Source organism: Leptidea sinapis, chromosome 29, assembly GCF_905404315.1.
Source record: "Leptidea sinapis chromosome 29, ilLepSina1.1, whole genome shotgun sequence".
Classification (NCBI taxonomy): Eukaryota; Metazoa; Arthropoda; class Insecta; order Lepidoptera; family Pieridae; genus Leptidea; species Leptidea sinapis.
The window spans coordinates 4,280,776-4,297,490 of NC_066293.1; the positions used below are offsets into that span (position 1 = coordinate 4,280,776).

The following is a 16,715-nucleotide window of genomic DNA, read 5'->3' on the forward strand; positions in this document are numbered from 1 at the left end:
CGGAAACTGATGGAAATCCAGTAAATCAGCCTGCAAACCACGAACAGTTGATTTTAGATGAAGAGACTGGTGAATTTCGATCGGAACCTGTTCAATGACGAAGTTCAGGGGTAAGTTGGTTCTAACCTCCAAATATTTTCTACAAATTTTATTGTTATCAATATTCATGTCTACATTTTATTTCAGAGTTGAAGTAGAGCAAAAACGTCGAAAAGCAAGAAAACATCTAAGGAAACCAGGCGAATGGCAAAGAAACGTGAAGAGAAAACTACACCAATCGGGGGAAGACTATGTTTCAACTAGCGGGAAGCAGGTCTCAAAAAAGTGTGTTGCTAATTTAAAAGTTTGTTTTTCTTCCTGTAAATATAACTGCAGCAAAGCAATAACTGAAAGTCAGCATATTCACATCCTACTATAATATGATATCTCAGACAGAAAAATATCACTATATACTTCAAACTAAAGAAATGAAACGGAAGAAACGCTCCACAACAGGAACAACAAAGAAAAAGTACTCATACTTTTATTATTTTGAAAATTTCAAGGTACACGTATCAAAGTGTGTAAAAAGTTTAACTTGGGACATTGGCAATTTCCCAAAATACTATTTATGGTGTTCATCAAAAGAAAGATTCAAATACTGGTGCACCACAGAGAGACCTCAGGGGATGTCATAATAACCAAGCCAGGATTCCAGAAGTTTATAAAAACCAAGAACACATTCGATCTTACCCAGTATTCGAGTCACATTATTGCCGTTCATCTACGCAAAGACAGTATCTGGAGACTTCATTGATATTACAAAAATGCACGAACTGTATGTAGAAAAATATGAAGAAGATAAAACGAAACCTGTCATAAAAATGCATTTGTTTTCAAACATTTTCAATGAAGAGTTTAATTTGACATTTTTAATGCCGAAAAAAGACAGGTGTGTTAAATGTTCTGAGTGGGAAATGGCTAAAAATGAAAATCTGTTGACCGAGGAAATGAATGAAATTTACACCAAGCACCCAGGAGGAGAAAAACGCTATAGGAGTTCTAAGAAACATTGATCGCAAGTCTGATGTAGATGTATTATGTTTTGATCTACAAAATGTTCTAACATGTCCTCAAGCTGACGTTGGCTCTTTCTTTTACAAAAGCAAGCTGAATGTTTATAACCTAACAGCACATTTTTCAAGAACCAAGAAAATTAATTGCTGCTTATGGAGTGAAGTTTTGGGTGGTAAATCGGGTAATGATTTGGCTAGTGCTTTGCAGAAAATCCTTAAAGCACTGTATGAAGATCACCCTGATATTACAAAACTTATGCCATTACAGACTTCTTAAAAGAAAATGAAAATATTGAGGAAATCCATGTTAAATACTGCATGGCTGGTCATTCTGGCATCCAAGAAGTGGACACTGTCCACTCCTGTATTGAACGGGTGTTAACTCCTTCAGAATATTATTCACCGGTATCGTTAGTAAGGATTCTGAAAAAAGGCAACAGAACTAATCCATACAGGATTATTCAACTAATTAAAGAAGATATAAAAGATTTTGCTGCACGTTCTCATGTCTGCAAACACTTGGTATGTGTCCTCTTTCTTATTTACATCAATGATCTTCCGAAAGTTATTGATGTACATTGTGTTATGTTTGCCGACGATTTTCCCGTTGTGTAGCTAAACTACGGCGTCATATTGTGGGGCAACAGTGTAGATGCACACGAACTCTTTATTTTACAGAAAAAATGTATTCGTGTGCTTGCTAATATTAAAGAAAAAGCTGCAAACCTCATTTTCAAAAACTAAATATTCTTACATTACCTTGCACACATATAATCGAAATATGTAAGTTTGTAAGAAAACACCCATATCTATACACTAAAATCATAGACGTGCCCCGGCACAACACACCTCGCTATATAAATAATCTTATGCAAACTAAATCTAAATTAACATTACACAGTTCCGGTCCCTACCCAATGTCAGTTAAAATTTATAATAAGTTACCAGAACACTTAAAAGCTGAAACCAATATTAAAGAATTCATAAGCTCTTTGAAAAAGTTACTTTTGGAAAAGAGTTACTATTCTATTAATGAATACTTAGAGGAAAAAAATATTTGAATGTCTGCCCCTCTGTCGTTCATTGCTATGCCTTATTACCTCCATGCACCTTACATGCACCTCGCTTGTGATAATTATTTAGTACTACAATTCTGTTTAGTAACTAAGTCGCACGTAACACAATTTAATTAAATTAATAAACTGAATTAGTAGAATATAATATCTACATCTTCTAAATAATAAAATCTGTAATTGACACCAGTTTGAATCTGATATATGACATAACCATGCTTGGTCAATCTTCACTTCAAGGACATAATGAAGATTATATTAAAGATGGCCAACATAGTAACGACTACGACATAATATCTTGAACAAGCCTGATAATTTAGACTGTTTCTGTTCTCGTAGACACTAGTCTAAAACGTCTTGAAGATTTACTGCTAAAGACAAGCCAAACAAAAGAAAAGAAAGTCAGTATTGCTCTTTATGATAATAATGACGAAATTTCAAAACCCTTGTATGCAACTAAGTTCCGCTTGCATTTTCGAAGTGAAGAAAACATAGATTTTACCACAACGTTACATCCTTCTGGGAGTTATTTTGATGTGGTTTCAGTTGTTTCCTGATGATGTTTAATACTGCAATTTCCTGACAAGTTTCGTTTAAGGATTATTTAATGTTAAGAGAAGCCATCGAAAAAAGTGACAAGAACAAAGGACTCCTGCGGCCATTTTGTCTTCTAATAATATAAAGACAAGGAAAATAATTTGAACGAAAAGAAGGTATAAACGAGCAAAGAAAATTGGATAGAATTGATGAACAGGAAACAGAGGCTTGCAAAAAATCTAGGGACAATAAAATGAAATATTCCACTGTTGTTGTTTAACATAGTACGGGTTGTTATACCGAAAATATATTGAGTGATTCGTGTAAAAATTTGTCACAACAGCCAAAAGTCGAGAACTGGCGAATATAAAGTCGCGAACTAGAAATTTCGGTGGTAAAATTGGTAAAAATGATAAATTTTTTTTTTGTTTTTTCGTTTCCTTAATTCTAATTCTTAATTGAAAATGGAATACATCGAATACGTGTATTATAACTTTTTTTTTCATTCTGAATTTGACAACTACATTAATCGGTCGTGTACTGGCAAATTTTCCCTATCTCAAAGGGATTTAGCAACGATTTCGATAAAAGCTCCCAACAGTCTTGAATTTTTCCAACAATTTCAACCATTACACACAAATCTTTACAAATTACACGCATAAACCTTCATTTACACATTAAAATCAATTTAGTAGCTTTTGAGATCATCGCAAACAGACCGACAGACCAACGCGACAGGAGACTTTGTTTTGTAATGTGCCTTTCTCTATTAGAAATTCGGTACAAATATTGTGGACAGAAGGATCAACACGAACTCAAAATATTATTAGAGTTATAAAGAAGTATTAACACTTTCCATCAAAAAAAAGTGATAGATTTGAGTCCAAAGTTCTGCCTATAATAGAGTATGGGTCGCGCTGATCACCATCAAGTGAGGTGAACCTCATCCATAAAAAACGGTTTTTAGGCTGAATGGTAGAAAGCTATTATTCGATAGAACACCGAATACTAAAACTATGGCTGAGACCTTGTTGAATATCTAATAAAAAAAAGTATAAATATCTATTTTGTTTTTTTAGTGATTATTTTGATGGATAACTTAATATTGGCCAGTTACATATACAGACTATGTGACAGCCTTTGAAATACATAATATATAATATATAAAGGCAGACAAAAATACTTCAGATTTACTTCAAATTTGTAATTTCCCTAATTGCAAAAAAATATGTTTTATTTTCCTCATAAAGAGCTATGTATCACTTCGATACAAAGAGTTGTTCCCTTACTCATTATTGAGGGATGAGACGCACAGCTTCACCTTGTGCCAACAAATTACAACCTCGTAGCAATAGCTAACAATCTCCCCTTCGTGAACAACATACAAATTGCCCTTAACATTTACAAAAACAGCATCTTTTTTATATATTAATATTTCTGTTTAAATGTCCCCAAAATTCACTCTATCAGCTATAAGCCTCCATATCATAACCCTGATGATGAGTTTTCAAGTGACTCTTCAGGCTCGTGTTCTGGGTAAAAGTCGAATTGCAAATGTTACATTTAAATCGTCTCTCTGCACCATGGGACCTGATATGCTCCTGCAATGACTGCAACCGAGGATAACTCTTATCACAAAACTCACACCGGAAGTTCCTTTCCCCAGTATGTGTTGCCATATGCTCTCGCAAACGCGACGGCAAATAAAACCTCTGTTCGCACAAATCACACTGATGCCTATACACTTTTAGATGATTTCTACGATTATGTTCCATTAAAGTCTTCCTTCTGTTATACACTTTGTCGCACAACTTGCAAGGAAACGTTCGATTATCACCATGCACTTCGATCAAATGACGGTTCCGTAACGCGTAAGATAAAAAACACTGTTCGCACTTATAACAGTTCACTGTCGGCTTCTTTTCATGGACTGTAGCGATATGCAGTCGTCGGCTGTATTTGGATTTTAGATTTTTTCCACAGATTTCACAAGGGAAATTCAGGTCTATTTTGCTGTGGGCTTTTATATGGGTTCTCAGGGATGCCTGTTCAAGGAAACACGCTCCGCACAGATCGCAGGTATGCGTCCCGAAATGGTCAACCATATGTTTCTTCAGCGAGTCGAAATATGGGAACACCTCACTGCATTCTGTGCACATTAGATTATTTGGCGTAAGGCGGAATTTGAGAAATTCATTTTTTGCAGGAAATAGAGACAACCCGTGTTTGCTAGTGATGTGGCTTCGAAACGCTTCCAGATCGTCGATCTTTTCATCGCATAATCGACAGTCAATCCTAGTGATGTCCACTTTCGGTATCTTTTTGTTTTCCATCGATATTTCGAACAGCTCTTTCGGGTTATGTGTCAGAGTGTGTTCTCTAAGTTCGTTTGGGTCAGTGAACTGGTCTTTGCAGTAGTAACAATAGTAGAAGCTTATTCTATTGTGGAATGGGCAGACATAAGAATTGTTGACTATGGTTATAGTGTTTGAATACGCCATGAACTCTTGGTCTATTGTGGCCGTTTTTGAGGCTTTCGCTTTTTGTTTGGCAGCTGAAAAAAAAAATTGACAAGTCAATAAAAACTTTAGCCATCTTATATCTTATATTATTCTTCGAAGACACAATCGAGTAAACAGTTCATGGTATGAGCTCATCCTTTCGTGGACCACCAGAAAATCACCAAGTAGTGCTGTTTATTTATTTGTATATTTAGATTAAAAGTTAGATTCTAAGAGATTGTGTTTTCAGATTCTATATTGAAGTTTTAAAATTGGAAATGGGCATCTCATTTAGGTCGTGACAGAGTGGAGAAAACAATACAAGAGCAGGGTCATACAACCAGTGTAAAATATCTTGTTTACATCGGCAAGGTAGTAATTGTTTTGGTTGCGTTGTGAATTTTCTTTTCTTCTGTTTCAGGATCTTATATTAAAATTAAGGGTTGGACTTAGTAGTCCCGTAGCACGAATTAGGAGGTAAAAATATTGTAGTTTATAGAGCTTCCACGATTATAATGATACCACAATTATTACAAGGTATTGCACCGTTTTCAAGAAATTAACGAAATAAAATTCTAACCTAAAACGGGGAACTCACGTAAATATAACGGTACATGAGCGCTGGCATGCCGGCTTAAGCTTTCATCAACCTTCATCAACAATATTTTTAGACTAAAAAGGCTAGATCAGAGTTGTAAGGCCAGTAAAAAAGAAAATTAATTTTCTTATATTTCCTATATTGTTTACACCGTTTTCCTATATTGCTTATTCCGTTTCTATCGTAGTTGCGTGAATGTTCCTGTGTTCTGTGTTTTATTTACATGTTGTTGCTAGATTTTTTTTATATTTTCTTGAAAACTGTGCATTACCTTGTAATAAGAGTACTTATTAGCACTATAATCGTGGATCAAAGCTACAATTTATAAAAATTGGTGAGGTTAAGTTATGTTAGAACAGTTAAAACAACGCACGAGTGAATTGTAGGCGTTTCTCTTTCTTTCCTCCTCTTAAAAAGATTCCTCTAGAAATGTCATAATTTGAGGTAGTGGTAGCATTATAATCGTGGACTAAAGCTCTATCAACTACGATTTTTACCTCATAATTCGTTCTAGCACACTTTAATAACACTTAAGTTTTTACCAAAAATTAATATATAGCTATTAAAAGTGAGGTAGTTAAGATTTTGTATTGCATGATTTTGCAATTCAACCAAAAAAAAACCTTAATAAGAAGAAATATAGCCTATATTCAAAGCGAATATATCCTTTGTATCAATATCATACCTGTCTTTTTCAACTTGCCTATTTTCGGCCTCAACCGATTCGTCTCACATCCCGCCTTCAACATTTCCCTGCTCTTTCTAATGCTACTCTTTAACTCTTCTTTACCATGCCTTTTATTATTTACAGCCTCTGTGCACTCATTTTTTGGGTTAACATCTGAAACAAATATTAAGTGATCATCACCGCCCAAACTCTCAGCAGCATAGGAATCATAGTAGAGATGCCAGCTTTTAAGCACCATAGGAATAAGAGGAGATTTGCCAGCCTTTTAGCACCAGAGGAATCACAGGAAATTTGCCAGCATTCTAGCACCAAAGGAATCATAGGAGATTTGCCAGCCTTCTATCACCAGAGGAATCATAGGAGAGTTGCCAGCCTTTTTAGCACCAGAGGAATCACAGGAGAGTTGCCAGCCTTTTACTATGGTACCCATGTCATATCTTCTTGGAAACACTGCATAAGGATGATACCCAAGGCGAGCCTTAGAAATCAGGCCAAACAGCTGTTCAGAATACTTCCCGTGATAAAAGCGGTTAAAGTTGGGTTGTTGAAGCGCCTCTATTAAAAACAACATCCAAGTAAATCCATCAGTGGTTGAGGATGTGCGTCTTCGGGAGAAACCTTCGCCTACGCAATCCTGGAATGGTTAATGGTTTCTAACCGGTCAAATATACTTGGCAGCCCTTAATACACTACGAGAAGCCTGAACTCCGGGAGGATTGTTATTTGTTAGTTGCCAGAGGCAAGCACCTATTTACAACCGGCGTTACGGACAGTCCTAGGTGCAGGGGCTGTCTAATCGAATTTGAAACGGTCACTCATGTAATCCTGGAATGTGCTGGGGTGGCCAACCAACGGGCAAAAACCTTAGTAAATACAAGTTCGCTCCAGGAAGTCTGCGAATACCCCAGGAGTGTTCTGAACTTCTGGAAGGAGCTGGGCTGGTTGGAATGACTGGCCAACACTGCACGCAAAATGGACCCAACTAAGCGGTCTAATTGCGGAAACAGGAGCCCTTTACCAATTTAACAATTTATTTAGTTTCCAGAGGTGGATTGGAGTAATAAATGAAATCAAATTAAAATCACTTTTTATGTAGGTCAAGGAAATGAGACTTAAATAAATACACAAGAGTTAGACACTGTAAATTATTTAAGGTTTCATGTGAGCATTTTATTAGTAATTATAAATATATAAAATGATTCTAACTTTAAAAACATGAAGCAGAGTTCCCGATAACAACCATCACAAGTAGTACCCGTATATGTGGATGAGGCGCATGCACCAGCTATCGCCTCCCTTGACCATACTTTAGGGAAGGGAACTCCCCGCCCTACGACGCCGACAAGCAGTGGCATTTTAGCAAGTAGCCGTCAACAACGACCTGTTTTCTGCACCCAGTGAGGAAGCTGGAGGTCCACTTGCATAAACTAGTAGGACGAATATTTATTGAAGTAGGCGTTACTTTGCGAAAATCCATAATTATTATACAAATGATTTCGAGTTTTCTTTAGTGTTAATTCGACCAATAACTAATTAAATAAACACGTCCTGAGGATGTCTCGTGTAGAAGCGAAACATGTGTCGAATTGTTTAAAGACAAATATTGGCGGAATTAACACTAAAGAAAACTCAAATCATTTGTATAGTATGACGAATGCATGTAACTTCGGGCATATCTATACATCAATTAACATCTCCACTCAAGATGAACCTAGAACTTTCTAAATATTACTCACCACATTGTATTAGAGGTAAATCGTCACTGCATTCCCCATCACTACTCGCAGACTCCAATTTCACTTCCAATTTGATTGCAGCTAAAAGATAAAAAGACTTGAGATTTTGATTGGTTATCAAAGGAATTTTTTTCCACATTTATCTATTATAGAATTTGGCCTAAAACGAACTAGGTCAGGTAATCACAAGCTACTTTCCGCAAATACTGGGAACCTTTTTTTCCATGGTGGATGGGTAATCTTGCCATGCCAACTCATCAACTCAAATCTCTGTCACCCATGACTTCGGAGAGGCCTGGGTGACTCTTTGTTATATCTTCTGCATCCATGCAAAGCGATTGTTGGTGACACCCATATTAAACCCCAACCATACCATGTATGTAAAACATCTCTATCAGGCCAATCGTTTCTATGAAGCCTACAATATCTTCGGGAGAGGAAGCTCTTTTAAAGTTATTGTTAGTCATGTCCTCCTAAATTCTGACTCCATTTATACAGGGTGAGCATTGTTCCATTTGCTTTGTTTGGAAGTAGAAAAGATGGGACAAACACCTGGGTTAAATGAGGGTTCTTCCCAAGGTCATCGATAGCATTAGAGATATTAGATTCATTAACTACCTTGTATAGTTGGGATGGCATGATTATCACCCCACTCCATCAGAAAAATAGGCGCATGGTAGACATGGAGTTGAAAATACACTGTGATTACCTTTACCTGCGATCGCAAATTTGGCAATAATTATAAGACAAGTTTAAGGTTTGAAATATTACCTTTATTCTGCAACTTAGCACTGAGGAACATCTCCTCACATTGCAGGACCTGCCGCCTGAACGCATGGGCCTCTCTAAGACGCCGCACGCATGTAGCACATATACAGGAGTCCTTGCTGTCATCATCTAGGTGAGACAACTGCAAAGTTTATAAACAATGATAATGTCATATGTAAATGAAATTGATTGATTTGTATTAATTCAGTCAAAACATAGATTTTTATATGGAACAAAATATAGGTGGCCGGCCAGTTGATTTGATTGCGGGAAGCATATAAAAGTAAAAATAACAACAATAACATGAAATACATTATACAATGTAGTTACTGGTAATCTTCTTGTACCATTTTCAAACTGTGTACCAATTTCACCTCTTTTACTTATTTACCCTCATTGCCATAAAAAGAGTGCAAAAAAAGAATGCTGGGAGAGTTTCTTGCGCCGCTTCTACTCTCTCAGAGCGCCATTTGTTTCCGAAGCGATAGTAGTATCTAGTATATTAGAAATAACATCAAAAAGAATTCTAAAGGAATTAATTTTGATAAAATAAATGCCCTTTTTATGCTTTTTAAAGGCTCTCTTGAACACAAAGTAAGACTTGAAGGTGGGGCTAGTGTCTTTCAACTACAATCTCTATTCTATTCTATTCTTTCTAGTGGCTTCTGTGGAAGGGGCACCACAACTCGCCAATGTCACGTTTCAGTAGACCAACAAGCTTAGAGTGTGTCATTTGATCGATGTAAACGAATTTACAAGTGATTATAGTAATGACCGGTGCCCAGAATCAAAACAGATTTATTTTCTTATTATTTATTTAGTGTCTGTCAACTACAATCTCACTCTGACATGAATCAGTATAACTGACCTTCCAGCTATATGGCAGAAATTTATAAATAAAGAGGGGTCATTAATTAAATAAATAAATAAACTTTACCATGCAAAAAAAAATCTGTACAATAAACAAATTCTTGATTCAACCATATATAGATGCACACGAACTCTTTATTTTACAGAAAAAATGTATTCGTGTGCTTGCAAATATTAAACAAAGAGAAAGCTGCAAACCTCATTTTCAAAAACTAAATATTCTTACTTTACCGTGCACATATATATTCGAAATATGTAAGTTTGTAAGAAAACACCCAAATCTATACACTAAAATCATAGACGTGCCCCGGCACAACACACCTCGCTATAAAAATAATCTTATGCAAACTAACTCTAAATTAACATTACACAGTTCCGGTCCCTACCCAATGTCAGTTAAAATTTATAATAAGTTACCAGAACACTTAAAAGCTGAAACCAATATTAAAAAATTCATAACCTCTTTGAAAAAGTTACTTTTGGAAAAATGTTACTATTCCATTAATGAATGCCTAGAGGAAAAATATATTTGAATGTCTGCCCCTCTGTCGTTCATTGCTATGCCTTATTACGAGGTGCATGTGACAATTATTTAGTACTACAATTTTGTTTAGTAACTAAGTCGCATGTAACGCAATTTAATTAAATAAATAAATAAATATAGCCCTATCGCAGACGATAGACCATCAGTGACGCACTTTTTAGTATGCGATAATAAAACCGATAGAATTATATGCAGTAACGCAGACGACGCGCAAAATGTCTGACACACAAAATATCCTCGTAGATCTGACAGAAAGCGCCGTACAAAGAGTGCGACAAAAAAGTTTGACGTCCGCGCCAACACGCGCTAACGCAGACGACGCTCACTTTAGTCTGTAGTCTGCACTTGCAAAATAGCGATAGACGTGTCATGTCCCTAGACATCGATGTATCGATGTTGATACAATAAAAAGAGAACAGAACAGCACTGTATGATACATCTTTAGTAGAGTATCATCACAAAAATAAAAATAAAATCGCATATAACTTGTACCACAACTCTGTCTTGAGATGTTACTTTGTATCAACTATTTTGCTAATAATTCTGTATTTGTTAAGTCATTGGCTTTTGTGATATATCACTGTGTCCTCACACTAGATTATTGTACTATATGTTATTATTAGCCACCAATTCTTTATACTAACCACATATTCATACCGGATAAGTAATTAATACTAACCTTATTAATTATTTAAGTTATTTCTCATGTGACTTTTTGGTCTTAACGGGAATAAAGAATTCTATAAACTGAATTTCAAAAGATTTATGGGATGAAGTGTGCAAATTTATTTGGATATAGTTTTAGAACTGAATGTTTAATATGATTTATTAACAGTCCCCTTAATAATCTTTCCGAAAGAATAGGATGAACCCACAATCGCTATTTCTTCTTTTTTTTTATATCTCAAGTACAAAATTATACACCGCAATCTCTGTACTTCCATTGTGTGTACATCCCTACAGTTCTGTCGACAAAATGACCGAAAGTGTATGTCATGTGCACAAAACACTTTTTGTCAATCTGCGATAGGCCATAATAAGTAGTTAGTGAGACTTTAATTTTATGATATCCCTTTTAATCAACTAAAAAATGCAACATTAGTGACTATACCGCTTCATACAAAATTTCAAGAAATAATTGTTTTACTACACAGGGTTTTCTCAGTTAAAAAGGAAATCTTAGTTCTAGCAGGCCTGTCTCACTCCCTGTGTATGTATCAAAATCTTATGTATGTGGGGCGGACTCAGAGTAGATCAGCCAGTAGGGACTCACGAGCAAACGGAGACATGCGTGAACTTTGTTGTCACCTTCTTCATAGACCAATATTTTAAAAGTGGAGAACATAAAGCAAAGCATATTGCTTAATTTTTTTAAGCTTCCTAAAGTTGCTGAAACAATCCTTTAAAGTGATTATTATTATAATGAAGATATATGCAGAAGAGGGCTATTCACGCTATTTATAACCTAGGTCCTAAAGAATTATTGAGAGCTAAATTTAAAGAAATTAATATCTTGACTGTTGCTTCTCAATATATTCTTGATAATGTAATGTATGTTCATAGGCACATAAGTGAATTTGCCAGAAACTGTCGTAACCATAATGTTAACACTAAGAACAGACATAAGCTTATAATGCCTGCTACTCGACTAACTCGCGTTAACAAGTCTTTTGTGGGGCAATGTATATGCTTTTACAACAGGATCCCAGAGAATGTTCAAAACAACAGTATTACGTTATTCAAAAGAATTGTTAAAAAACGTTTGTTTGGTAAAGGTTACTATAACATAAATGACTTTCTTAATGATACCACAGATTGGGAATGGAGCGACCGCCCTCAGGCTAAGTTTAATTGTACAATGTTACTTTGTTACTTTAATTGTAAAACATATTTTTGATGAAAAAAAAAAAAGCCCACTGAGTTTGTTGGGCCCATTCTTCTCAGGCCTGAGGCATTCATTTTGGAATGGGTGGTAGTTTTTTTGACATTCAATAAGTGATTTCACATCCTATTTTGAATAAAAATATTTGAATTTGAATTAAATTATCATTTATGATAGGTACCTATTTACTTCCTATATACTAAGTAGGTTTGACAATGCATACATCTACAACTTATGTAGGATTGATAACAAAAGAATTTTGATTTAAAATAACAATTACATACCTATTAATATGATAGAAAAAACTGAGCTATTATGACCTTATACAAGAAAGGTATAGTTTTAGGTAAAGAAGTCAACCCTAATGTCATCAGAAGAGGTAAGGGACAAGCTATAGAAAGAGAGGCAACTTCTACGTGAATAAAAATGTAGGTTGTTGAGATCTGAATTACATGTTATTATGTGACTACAAGATTTTTGTAATATTATATATTCTTTGGTTCTAGTCAAGTCTAGTGTCTTAGTAAAACTCCTAAGCAATACCACAATCCCTGACCCTGTGTTTCTTCTTTGCCCCCACCACCTCATTTCCTATACTCTGATTATTAAAAATACTGCATGTATTTCTATTGTATGTTATTACATTATTATTATTTATAATAGACTAAGCAGCTTTCGCTGATGCATCTATATCATTTGCCATATCTATCCAAATGTTTGACCAGTCTATTCTTAAACTGATTAACAGATTTTGATTTAACCACATCCTTGGGCAATCTATTCCATATATAAACAACTCTGTTGGTCAGAAAGTGTTTTAATGGATTTGATGATGCTAATTGATATTCTAGCTTCATATCATGTCCCCTTAGTCTACATATACCACAAGAAAGGTAATTTAACAGACTATAAAAGTAAATATATTTAATCTTAAAACTTTATCTGTGTAAAATATGACTAGCCATCAAAATGTGGTCAGCCATAATAGCAGTAGATTTAAAAATTCTTTTTTGTATTATATATGTTTTAGTAACTATTCTATTACTAATTAGTACCTTTGAAGTGTGTTTTAGTTATAAAAAATTACTACATTCATTAGTAATAATTGAAATGTAATCTGTAGTTAAATCTAAAAAAATCATAAAAAATGCATGACAGCCCTACTTTAAATGATATTTGTTTAAATTACGCAGTATCTATTGTTTATGTTATCTGACAAAGCCCTAGCTTGTTTAATAATTGTGTAACCCGAGCCCGTTGACCTTGGCGTCGGTAACATGCGGCGTCTTAAGGCTGGCCATGGCGCCATGGGCTTTCTGGCAAAGGCCACCCAACGGAGGAGTTATTATAATGTCCATAAATACAGGCAGGATTTTTGAAAACTTTCTTGTGTTCAGTCCAGTTCAAAAAAAACATACCTACTTACATCCTTTAAACCATTCAACATTGCCTGGGCTTTTTGTTTGTCAATTAACAAATAATGATGTATGTGATGTATGTTAGGTTTAAATAGAGTTTACTAACAATAATTTTAGAAGGTTTAAGTATTCTGTAACTAAGGTAAAGGTATTGGAATAAAAACGTTTTTAAGAAAGAGGAGGGCAAACATGCATCTATATGGATCTCCAGATGGTGTGTGATCACCGCAACCCATACTCTCTTGCAACACTTCTTGAATTAGAATGGTATTGCCAACCTTATAAGGTGTCCAATTATATAATAATATGATAATGACTAATTTGATCTACTTAATCATATTCATACAAGAATTGATTTTTAAATCATTAATTAATATAGTTTCAGTAATTTGCTCCAACCAACAACCTTGTTTATCAATGTAAGTACTGCAATGTTATTGCACAATTATTGGGAATCTTGAAAACTAATCAATTTAATTGTGATGTCAGCTTACCAATAAACCAAATACATCCATGAACATATCAGCATAGACCTCTTTTGTTCCATCCCATTCATATTCAGTGTTGAGCAAACGACACCGCTTGATTGAACGACAACAACGGCAAAATGCCGGATCAATTAGCGGGCCCCTGCTTTTGGCAGGTGAATTTTCGGTAGCCATTGCACAAATTATTTATAACATATTTTTTGGAATGATTTTAATTTAAATTACATTAAAATAAATTACTGCTAACAACAGTAATTACTAATTTCACATTCTTTTTTTTTATATAAAATGGCTCCGTCGGCTAGATGTCGACGTTACAGCCAAGTGAGGGTTTCGACGATTCAGTCAAGTCGGGTGTTTTTTTTGCGTCCAGACAAAGTGCTACCCTCCGGGATAACGACGAGAGGGAGGTGGTGAATGCTCACGCAGATTAAAGCTGCGTTACTTATGTGGAACTCATGTAAAACCTAAGTCCCTACTCACCAAACACCACCTGAGGTTGGCTTTGGGCAAGTGCCCTCCAAGCCTTCAGCGAAGGCGTCCTTCTCTTGGGGAGAGAGAGGCGCCACCGCCACTCCCTGGGCGCTGGGCTAAAGTGAAGGGTGGAGACGATTTTTAATTATTATTAGAAGTACAGAAATAACTATACTAGCGGCACGCTATGATGGCCGTTTTGACATAATATTATAATAATGATGTGAAATGTCAATTTAGTCTCGAAAAATATAATGAAATCTATTAGTTTTTGTTGCAAGTAGTACCTGATTAAAAAGGTTTAATAAAACAAAAATATAAATGTTTTCTTAATATATTTGAACGAACTGAATATTGGAATGAAAATTAATGTACATACTTTATATGCACATAATAAACATAATATGAATACAAAAAGAGACCAATAAAAGTGTAACAATAGGCCAGATTTAATCAGATTCGTCCATGCTGCTATTTTCACTGTCGTCACTGCTATCATCACCTACATTTATTATAAGTTCGTTTTCTAAAATATTATCTATTTTCACATCTTTTTTATAATCTTCCCTTATTAATTTAACAGTTCTATTCACAACCTTTTCCCAGTCTCCTTTAGTCACAATATGTTCACAAGCTTCTTCTAATATTTTTAGCATTTTTGTTGTGGCAAATGGGGGTTCTGTATTGAGTCTTGCAGCATATCACTTAATTTGAGTCCACATCAATTCAATTGCATTATATTCACAATGGTAAGACGGTAACCGTATAACTCTGTGCCCATGTTCTAACGCTATTTCATCAATGACGTATCGAATCTTGGTTGGTTTGTTTTCTTTTAAAAGACGTACTAATTCCTCTTTTAACATATTTATATTTGCATCTACGCCATTTTTTGAAGCCATGCGACGATGTCAGCATTCTTTTGGGATTGGGCAGATGGCTTGTCAATTTGCATCGAGTGGTATGGGGCGTTGTCTATAATTATAATAGATGGTTCAGAGAGGCTACATAACATTGAGGTAAACCATTCAGTAAACTTTTCTCCATTCATTTCTTCATGATAGTCTCCAGTGGTTTTTGAAGCAAAAGCCATGCGAGAACCTTTCGACAAACGCCGGAACCCTGCGTGACAAATTATAAGTCGCGATCCTTTTCCTACAGGAACTTTGGACGTAGATGCTGCAGTGTCATCGGTCTAAGAACGGCTTACAGTATGGTTAGCATTAAGCCATGTTTCATCCAAAAACTCAACATTTTGCCAATATTCAATTTCTTTCACTTGCCGTAAAGAACTATATCTTGCCATCACGATATCAAATCTTTCCATCAATATTTTGCGTTTGTTACATTTGTAGCAGTACCTACAACCAATAATATCAATTAATACAAATATCTAACTTTTAACGTAATACCTTCGTAGCATTATAGACCGTAGAAATATTAATCGTGCATAATAACTGTAATAAGCGTATGCCGAAAGATTCGTTCTGAAAATAACATTTTATTTTATATAACGAATATTAGCTCGGATAAGAACCATTTCATAATGCTGTACATCAACTCATAGAATCATACAGATCACAGATACTCGACTGACGCGTCGGGGCGTCGATCACTATTCATGCAATTTTAATCAATGAGCGACAGAGTAGGTGCTAAATGCTCATTGACATCGAATGATCGAGGTTCGACGCGAGTTTACACAAGCCCGCGCTCGCTGGCCGGTTTACTGCGATAGCATTAGATTTAAAGCGAGATAGAAAACACATAATATTATTCTCAATTCTTATTAAATGAAACGTTTTACTAATGGTCAAAATGTTAGCTTAAGTATTTCTGTGTATTTTCTGAACTTGTAAATATTTTTTAAGTAACAATAGTAATTGGTTAACTAGTTTTAAGGATTTTGTGTATATATCATGTAACTTTCTAATAAATCATCTTACACATATTCCTCACAGTCAAGCAGTTGTTTTATTTAATCTCCAAACGCTCAGTCTCTAAACATTGTTTGTATCGAAATCCAACGGTCTTCAAAATCTTCGTTAAAGAACTTTCTCCACCGAAGAATAATACATGCTTC

At 35.2% G+C, this 16,715-nt stretch overlaps 1 protein-coding gene across 3 annotated transcripts; it reads right to left on the bottom strand.

Annotated features, from left to right (window-relative positions):
- Positions 1-3,841: 3,841 nt before the first annotated feature.
- Positions 3,842-14,575, bottom strand: LOC126973595 (zinc finger protein 26-like). 3 transcript variants are annotated; one of them, XM_050820924.1, is made up of 5 exons: positions 14,165-14,575; positions 8,960-9,098; positions 8,189-8,269; positions 6,468-6,605; positions 3,842-5,219 (listed from the first exon to the last, which is right to left on the bottom strand). In XM_050820924.1, exons 1-5 carry the CDS (start codon positions 14,330-14,332, stop codon positions 4,132-4,134), a joined length of 1,614 nt encoding a protein of 537 aa, XP_050676881.1. In that variant the 5' UTR covers positions 14,333-14,575; the 3' UTR covers positions 3,842-4,131. The 3 variants fall into 3 exon arrangements, with proteins under 3 accessions (XP_050676881.1, XP_050676880.1, XP_050676882.1); XM_050820923.1 differs by having other exon boundaries at positions 6,450-6,605; positions 14,165-14,573; XM_050820925.1 differs by lacking the exon at positions 14,165-14,575 and adding an exon at positions 10,287-10,544 and having other exon boundaries at positions 6,450-6,605.
- Positions 14,576-16,715: the final 2,140 nt, after the last annotated feature.

Bases quoted from the DNA above. Each gene is read 5' to 3' on its own strand.
- LOC126973595 (XM_050820923.1), bottom strand. From the start codon at position 14,332: ATGGCTACCGAAAATTCACCTGCCAAAAGCAGGGGCCCGCTAATTGAT. The intron at 8,270-8,959 runs GTAATATTTCAA...TTTATCTTTTAG, and splicing joins TGCTAAGTTGCAGAATAAAG to CTGCAATCAAATTGGAAGTG. The intron at 6,606-8,188 runs GTGAGTAATATT...TATTTGTTTCAG, and splicing joins TTTACCTCTAATACAATGTG to ATGTTAACCCAAAAAATGAG.